At 33.5% G+C, this 9,557-nt stretch overlaps 1 protein-coding gene across 2 annotated transcripts; it reads left to right on the forward strand.

Annotated features, from left to right (window-relative positions):
- Positions 1 to 172: 172 nt before the first annotated feature.
- LOC143204973 (uncharacterized) lies at positions 173 to 5,208 on the forward strand. 2 transcript variants are annotated; one of them, XM_076417930.1, is made up of 6 exons: positions 174 to 401; positions 481 to 630; positions 1,779 to 1,871; positions 4,585 to 4,698; positions 4,757 to 4,888; positions 4,941 to 5,208. In XM_076417930.1, exons 1-6 carry the CDS (start codon positions 206 to 208, stop codon positions 4,973 to 4,975), a joined length of 720 nt encoding a protein of 239 aa, XP_076274045.1. In that variant the 5' UTR covers positions 174 to 205; the 3' UTR covers positions 4,976 to 5,208. The 2 variants fall into 2 exon arrangements, with proteins under 2 accessions (XP_076274046.1, XP_076274045.1); XM_076417931.1 differs by lacking the exon at positions 1,779 to 1,871 and having other exon boundaries at positions 173 to 401.
- Positions 5,209 to 9,557: the final 4,349 nt, after the last annotated feature.

Genomic DNA, 9,557 nt, shown 5'->3' on the forward strand with positions numbered 1-9,557 from the left:
ATTTATAATTTAAATACTTGTTTTTAAATGAGTTGCAGTACAGTTGGTTAATTTTTAAAATATCTAAGAAATTAGTCATTGTATTATCAGTAGGTTCGTGTGTACATATCTACTGGAAAGTATGTTAAATATTTGAGGCATGCTTTTGTCGTTTCTATATAACGGGCAACAGATATTCCAAGGCCCAACAAGCACTAAATTCACCATGTTTGTTACAACGTTGATACCAGTCGCTTTGTTGTTTTGCTTCCTCGTCGATGATTCCGTTTCAGGAAATATTCTTTGTCGAATCAACAGGAATTGTACCGGTATAGAATGCCCGGCGGTTAATTGTACTGGAAGTGATACTCCTCAACCACCAAAATGTGGCGAGTGCTGTTCGAGATGTGGACCAGGATCCGGTAAATTTCAATTAATATTTTTAGGAATTTAGTGTTTGATGTCATTGAGGTGTTGGTTGATTTAATTTTTTGTCAATAGCTAATTCGACGTCAGGATTGGTCGGTAAATGTTTGATTAAAGCAAACTGTAGCGCAGTAACTTGTCCTGTGCTTGAATGTCCAGGTAATTTGACCATCGTCCCTCCGAAGTGTGGGGAATGTTGCTCTTCGTGTGGTGCATCGAAAACTGGTAGGTTCTTCTCCTAATATTGGGGTTTGCCTGTATTCTGATCATATTTTTATTTTAAAAAAGCTTTTATAGATAAAATTTGATACATATACATAATATACATATTGATATATTGATGTAGGTATATATTAACGGAATTTGTGGAAACAATCCGACCACTGATCAACTAACTGTTTCGGTACGTTGCATTGTATCACCATAAGTTATATATGTGTTCGGATATACAGGGGATTAATAAAAAACTATCAATGATTTAATAACCATAATAAATATAGTTAAATAAGTTTTTTTTTTCGTAAATGCTCTCTCAGTTAACAGTTAAATTCCTTTTAGGGATTTCGTAAATATATACAGCGTGTCTCTAATTTAAAGTTTTCAAATTTGGTTTGTTGTATTAACACCGAAAATTCAAATGAAATAATGAAAAATGTACCTGTGTTTTGTTATCTTATCTTATTATATTGTTGTTTAGAATATTTTATCTATTACTCAGAATTCGAAAAGGTAATTTGTTGCTTTAGGATGATGGTTAACTGAAAAATCCTGAAAAATAACTGAAAAATCCCCGGAATACCATAGTAAAACACATTTTTTGGCAAAATTAGTTTTTTTATTCAACATAATTCCCTTCAAGGGTGATACACTGATTACAGTAACCCTCCAACTTTTCGGTACCAATCTTGTAGTACGATTTGTCCTTTGCTTCAAAATAGGCCTCAGTTTCGGCGATATTATTCTCAGGGAGCATTCCTTTGAGATCTGAGAACGAGAAGTAGTCGCTGGAGTTGCCGGCGAAATTTGATGGAACCACATCGGAAGTTCACTATTTCGAGTACAAAAAATATTTTGAACATCCGTCCATAATAGACGGAGAATTAGACGAACCTACGTTAAAAAAATATACAGTCGAACATAGAACCTCCTCCTTTTTAGAAGTCGATTAAAAATAAGGAGTATAGAAAATATAATTTCGAGCATTCCTTTTTTAAACACTTGTTTGTTCTGTAAAACTTTATAATACTAAATAGAAAACGTTGGAAAATTCCAAAACTATCGAATTTAACATTTAACCCTACTTACTGACGGCTGATCAAAATACATGCAAACACCTAATTGAACACACCAATTTAATGAGTATTTATTTTTAGTTATTGGTATTGGTTTTAATATAAAAGCCAACTGTACTGGTGACAACTGCACATTGACAACCGCCTCACTCAACTCGACGTCCCTTTATGCCAGTAAGTTTAGAATCTTACCTATTATATCTAAAATGTTATGAAATTATTATAAAATCTGAAAATTTAAAGTAAATAATAGAATTATATACTGACCTGGATGAAGCTTGACATACTTTGACAGTATTCTCAATGATATAATAACAAAATAACTACATACGAGGGTCACAAAACAAATAGTTATGCTGCGAATATATTTTTCTTGTTTTTCAAAGTACTCGCCCCGATGATCGATACACTTTTGCAAACGCTTAAATCAATTTTCAAAGAACTTATTCCATTCCGAATGAGGTATCTTCAAGACTTAAGTTCTCTTAAGTTCAATAGCTTCTTCGGGCAATGAAAATTGTTGACCACGCAGTTTGTTCTTCACGGATGGGAACAAAAAGAAGTCATTGGGTACCAAATCAGGGCTGTACGGTGGATGACCCATCAGCTCGATGTTTTGAGTGCTCAAATAATCTCTTGTTTGAGCCGATGTATGAGACTAGCATTGTCATGATAAAGACCAATCCGGAGCCACTTGTTTGTTTTCCTTATATCACCGAATAGTTCTGGCAAACAAATGGTTGTGTACCAATCAGAATTTAATGTTCTACGATCCACTAGAGGCACTGTTGCAATATGACCAGTTTTCCCGAAGAGACAGGCTACCATTTTCTTTGAAGTGCTTCGTGCGCAAACAGCTTTTGTTGGATTTCGTTCATCTTGGAACACCCATACAGTCGACTGCAGCTTACTTTCGGGCTTATACAAATATATCCATGATTCGTCACCTGTTACGATTTTATAAACGTCTTTCGAAGCATTGCGGTTGAATTTTTTAAGCATTTCTTTGCACCAATCGACAAATCGTTTGTCAAATTGTGTGGGATCCAACGCGAACGTAACTTTCGCACAGCTACATTTTGGACGGCCTACACGAAACTCGTCGGACAGCGAACTTGGAAATTGATTGATGCACTCCTGTTGTGATAATCGACGTCAAAAATCGCATAAAAAAACAATGCACGAAAATGTTCACGATTCAGTTCCATTTTTTGCCGAGACGAAACTTTCAACTAAATATAAAATAAACAAACAGCGTCCGTGCGACAAAATGTTCTGAGTACGTATATCATCAAAAATGTCAAAATATACGATAGAGCCGTTAGATGGACTAACATGACAACAGTGTTGCCAATTCCCGAAATATAAATAGTGACCCTCATAACACATAACTTTGCAGGGAATGGACAAAATAATTTGAACATCTGACGTTTACTTAATATTTATTTAGTGATAAGGTAGATTGTGGTAGAATAGATTCGTAGACCATTTAAATAGATTCCAAAGGAATGTTGTCTCATTCTTGTGACTATATAGGTATAGAAATCTACTCTTTATGAGGTTCAGATGCTTCCCAAACCAAGGCTGAATCTTTTTGGCTTTGTAACACATGGCCTGAAAAGTCTCGGGCGTAATAAAGAAGACGCGTTTTTTGTTCAAAATTGGTTATATTCATCAATGTAATCTCTATTAAGAGTCACACAATCATTCCAGCACCGCTCTAGCATTTCAATTCCACTTTTGTAGAACGATTTACCTTTCGCCCCAAAATAGGCCTGTCGCCAGTTGTTGTCACACATTGATGCAAGAATTGTGGTTTGTTACGTTTAAATATGATCAAAGACTGCTCAGAATCATCAACACGTTCTTGATTTTGGTCAACAGTGACCAAATGCGACATCCACTTTGAACAGAGCTTTCTCATAGTCAAATGCTCATGCAATATAAAACCAACACGTTCTTTTGATATCTTTATGATGTTAACTAACTTACGCTACTATATTCTTTTCGATCATTCAGAACGATTTTGTGGATATTTTCTGGTGTTACTATCTCATTCGGACGTCCACTGCGTTCTGCATGTTTCTACAACCATGTCATGTCAGCAAACCAACATTTTATTGTTGTTTCTGACGCGGAGTCCTTATAACACTTTTGAAGCCATTAGTTCGCTCGAATGGTATTTTTTCACATTAAGAGGCAGTGTAGAATTAAAACTCGAAATTGTATTTGATTCCTTGTTTTGAAAATAAAAATGTAGGGTCACTCTTAGCACAATAACTCACAAATTTAGGATTAGAATATTCTTTGAATTTCTTTTGAAGGTTAGTATTAACTGAAAAAGCGGCGAAAGCAATAAAACTAGCGCCATATGTGTTAGACCCGGGACTTTTCAGACCATGTGTTATATGAGCGGATTATCATCTTGGAATTTGGCAGTGTTTGGCAACAAAATGCAAGTCGTAGTACGAATTTTATCATTGAAAACATCGAGATATTTATTCGGAATATCTAGTTCAGTGATATAAATGAAAATACCAGTTAAATACCATTGTATTGCTGCAAAAATCATAACAGAACCTTCCTCAGGTTTGGCTGTAGGAAGCGGGCAGTCCGGATTGAAGGTTTATTTTGGGATTATCCATTTATAAACCCGTCTTTTTGGAGGAGACAATGTAAACGACAATTAATCGGATCATACCACAAACTTCTAATCATTAAGTATCCTTCGGTTGCTTAAAAAATGAAATCGTTATGTAGTGTCTCGAAAACTGCCTAAAACAACCGAACGCTGACATTAATTTACTGAATGTAATCAATGTTAATACTAATTTTTTATTATTATTTTAATAATTCGTCGGTCTAAAACACCCATTTAACTTTCCAGAGCTCTCGATTAATGGTACATTAAAAAACAAATGCACCGGAGAAGACTGTTCTACATCATCATCGATAACAACACAGAATTCTTTAAACAGCACCCAATCCTCGTCAAAACTATGTAAGTTGTCCAGAATTTCATGACCTAGTTGTTATTAACGATCTTACGACATTTTTAGCTGATGATGGTGATTCTGAGTCAAAAACCAACTGCAGCAGCGTCACATGTCCACCGCTTGAATGTGCAGGAAACTCAACATTAACACCTGCAGCTGATGGTGATTGCTGCCCATCTTGTCAGCCCAAGAACGGTATGTTCATACCATCAGATTTAACAATATTGTGATATAAATTATGTTTCAGCTACGTCGACCATAACCACTACAACGGAGTCCTAATAATAATATTGGTCAACAAATTTCTGTTTTTGTATTAAAACAAAATGTTAAACACAATATTTAGATTAGATATACTGTAGTTATATGTAATTATTTAAGCACAATATTGTGATATGAACGTAAACATAACCTTCATTTATATGTTAATAACCTTCACTCGCTCATCGATTATGTCTTTACGTATTTTTAGACAATGTACGTTTAAATGGAAAAATATAATTGAATTTCAATTACGCAATGAATATTATTATATCTTTCTCTTACCTAGCAGTGCGTAGTAGTATAAGAAATTATTTTTGATAGATGGTTACTTAATTTGGTGGTCTAAATGTATTAGTTGCCGCTTTCGCTGGCGCAGTGGTAAAGGTGACAGGACGGTTCTCCTACAGTTGCGATAATCGCGGGTTCGAATCCTGCTGGGACATGGTCTTATATTAATGTTTGTGATTGTCCTAGGCAGGAGTGCAAAATCCGAGAAGAAAAATGATCCCAGTTACGCCAGTAACCAGGCTGGGTAAGACTGGATGCCTATTGGGATGATTTCTAAGTTGCCAGTCGGTAAGCTTAACGCCGAGGACCATGGTTCGGAGCCAACGTTAAACAGTACAGTTCAGATAAACCCTCGTTGGTAAAAAAGAGACTTTGAAATATAAAAAAAAATGTATTAGTTAATTATTTTCAAGAACGTTTAATGTGAACGCATGATGACAGGAGCAATCACAAAAGAATGGCTTGCGATAGTACTAATAATTAATTAAAAAAACAAAGATAAAAGATAAGAAAATGAGACCTAATAACTCAAGATGAATAAAATAATAGAGAGATGAAAAGAATACAGAACATCATTCAAGTTACGCTTAATGAGTCTTGTTCCAGACTTAAAATTCTGAGATTAATTTGTACACCTTTCAAAAATGTTTGTCATCATTTTGTGTCAAAAATGTGCATCATTTTGTTGTAATTTACGATCGATTCATTTCAGGCTAGTAAATGTACAACACGTCAACCAAAAACTAAATAGTCAGATCTGTAGTCAAATCATTAATGGGGTTTGTCCATCAAAAATAGTAGCAAAATTCCAGTCACTGATAAGACTTTTATTTTGATCATGATATATTTTAGTAACGATTTAATTTTCCTCTTATAGGTGAATTGTTATTAGCATTTGTTACAGGAGTGCTAAAGAAAGTTAAATTAGAATGATGGAAAAAATTAGATAGCATTTTGCAGGATGCAGGAATAGTGGAGGATGATACGTGAAAAAAAAAACTATATTTATAAAAGAACAAGGGTAAATAAGTTAATATTTTGTAAAAGTAATGACTTATTGGCTGAAGGCTTCTTTCAGGTGAAAAGTACGATGGCGTGCAAGATGAAGATTTTGTTTTGAGACAGATGAATGACATGTAAAATTCTGGTTTCTGGACTTTTTGTAAAACAGTAGATAGCATCAAGTCTTTATATCTCAATATGATCTCTATATAAATTTGGTGTTTTTTCAGTTCGTTTCTTTTCAGATTTGCAATAAAATTTTCTAATAGAATAAGACTTTGCTGGTCTTTAAATGAGCTTCCAGCACTTGAAGAAGTATTAGCATTTTCTTTACTATTGTAACATATATTTGATAACAACAACTTTTTAACTTCATAACAACCATTCCAGCGCCGCTCTAATATTTCAATTCCTCTTTTGTAGAACGATTTACCTTTCGCCCCAAAATAGGCCTGTCACCAGTTGTCAGATATCGATGCAAGAATTGCGGTTTGTTCCTTTTAAATATGTTCAAATACTGCTCAGAATCATCAACACGTTCTTTATTTTGGTCAACAGTGAACGAATGCGACATCCGCTTTGAAAAGAGCTTTCTCATAGATAAATACTCAGGCAATATAAAACCAACACGTTCTTTTCATATCTTTATTATGTTTGTAGTCCTTATAACACCTTTCAAGCCATTACTTCGCTTGAATGGTATTTTTTCACATTAAGAAGCAGTGTAAAATTAAAACTCGAAATTGTATTTGATTCATTGTTTTGAAAATAAAAATGTAGGGTCACTCTTAGCACAATAACTCACAAATTTAGGATTAGAATATTCTTTGAATTTCTTTTGAAGGTTGAAGTACTAAGTGAAAAAGCGACAAATGCAATAAAACATCTATAAAAGCGTCATCTATTTGTTAGACCCGGGACTTTTCAGACTATGCGTTATATGATGGGATTATCATCTTGGAATTTTGCAGTGTTTGGCAACAAAATGCTAGTCGTAGTACGAATTTTATCATTGAGATTATCGAATACCAGTTAAATACCACGGTATTGTTGCGCAAATCATAACGGAAGCTTCCTCAGGTTTACTAAACTAAATAGTTAGATCTGTAGTCAATTCATTAATAGGGTTTGTCTATCAAAAATAGTAGCAAAAATTTCAGTACCTGATAAGAGTTAGACTTTTATTTTAATCATGATATATTTTAGTAACGATGTAATTTTTCTCTTATAGGTGAATTGTTATTAGCATTTGTTACGGGAGTGCTAAAGAAAGTTAAATTAGAATGATAGAAAAAATTATATAGCATTTTGCAGGATGCAGGAATAGTGGAGGATGATACGTGAAAAAACACAAGGGTAAATAAGTTATATTTTGTAAAAGTAATGACTTATTGGCTGAAGACTTCTTTCAGGTGAAAACTACGATGACGTGCAAGATGAAGATTTTGTTTTGAGACAGATGAATGATATGTAAAATTTTGGTTTCTGAAGTTTTCATAAAACAGTAGATAGCATCAGGTCTTTATGTAAATATAGTTTATGGACTTGAGGTAAATATATTTCAATATGATCTCTATATAAATTTGGTGTTTTTTCAGACCGTTTCTTTTCAGGTTTGAATTGAATTTCAATAAAATTTTCTAATAGAATAAGACTTTGCTGGTCTTTAAGTGAACTTCCAGCACTTAAAAAAGTACTAGCATTTCCTTTACTATTCTAACATATGTTTGATTATTGCTTTTTAACCGCATGGGGCTCAATTTTGCTGTCGCGGAGTGATGTACAGAGAATTAGAGCAAAATTTTCAATACCAGTTATAAACAACTAAACCAAAATTACATTCTGTTTACTACCACTATCGACTGTTTAGTAATTTACTACTTTTTATTATCGACGGTTTCAGTCGTGTAGTTTCAGTTACTATTTTCGAACCCACTAGTTTCATTCGACTGATTTTTAACGTCCTGACTTTGTCGCCCTAGCCGCTACCTTGAAGGTAATGTGCCAAATTTATGCTTATATAGATTCATATGTAATATATATGATTTTACGTTTTGCTTGTAGTGTTATTGTAAGTCATAATATATTTTACATTAATATGGCAGCATTTGGAAATCTATTTTTCAAGATTATTTATTAATGTAACAAGGTTTAGATTGTATTTTCTTATTATTGATTTTAGATATATTTAAAAGGGGTGCACAAATTGATGGACAAATATTTTATTAAAATTGATTTAGAAAATACGATGTATATATTTAGCGGTCATTACTCCATTTCTCTTTAGAATCAAATCAAATATATAAAATATAAAAATAATTTTACATCATTCAAAATGAAACTGTTTGTTTGAAAGTAATAAATTACAGTAATTGTCCCTTTTTTTCTATTCTAAAGAAAGCTGAAAGACTAATATGTACATCTCCGTCTCACTTATTGCATGGTTGAAAGAATAAATAGAAATCACCTGTTGGAATGAAATAGAAATAAACCAACTACTTTTATTATATAATATCATTGTTACTTTCCCAATATTAAAATACTGTTAAATATATTTGGGATCATTATTTTATTTCTTTTTTCATACTGTTACAAAATAAATTGATCTGTACAGCATAGAGAATCACACAGTTATCTCCGTTCTTTCCTCTTTCAAAATTATTCCGACAAGGAATACTTATATCTCCATCTGTCATCGCTCAATAGAAAAATAGTGGAAGTATGCATTTGTCGGAAATAGTGATTACTATAGTGGCTAGTTTTTTTACTATCGACTAGTTCGACTGTTTTGCGACTATCGACTGTTTCTACTATTTTCAATCGATAGTTCCCAGTGCTAATTTTCATTCCCAGTGTTTCTTTGTATCGCCGTTAAACCAGTCGTTCTTTTCGTTAAATAAAAGAACTTTTTAAGTAAATTAAGTGTTTTTTTCTAAACCTTTTCACCATTCGACAAAAATCATGTCAAATCATGGAATAAATCGAAATTAATTACAGACAGTTACGTAAAATATTTGAAATTTAATAATGATTTTTCCGAGTAGAGACACGTTCCATAATACGTCTTTAGTACCCATTCGAAAGTAACAAAACTGCAGTAAATCTCGCAGTGTTCGGCGCTAATCCCAGTCGTTGTCGCTTACAGTATTGTAGTTGGTTAAAATATCGCTTTGCTATTTATAAGGTTCTCATAACTCTTTCGCACTCGCTGTGGCGCGGCGGCTTCTTCTGGGGGCGCACTACTTCACCATCGCCTTCATAAATCTCGCCTCCGACTTTGCTACTGTGTCGTTTTTTAATGTCGGTCTCG

This window comes from Rhynchophorus ferrugineus, unplaced genomic scaffold (genome assembly GCF_030347505.1).
Source record: "Rhynchophorus ferrugineus isolate W39M unplaced genomic scaffold, kcgeb_rfMv2 rfM11, whole genome shotgun sequence".
Taxonomy (NCBI): Eukaryota; Metazoa; Arthropoda; class Insecta; order Coleoptera; family Curculionidae; genus Rhynchophorus; species Rhynchophorus ferrugineus.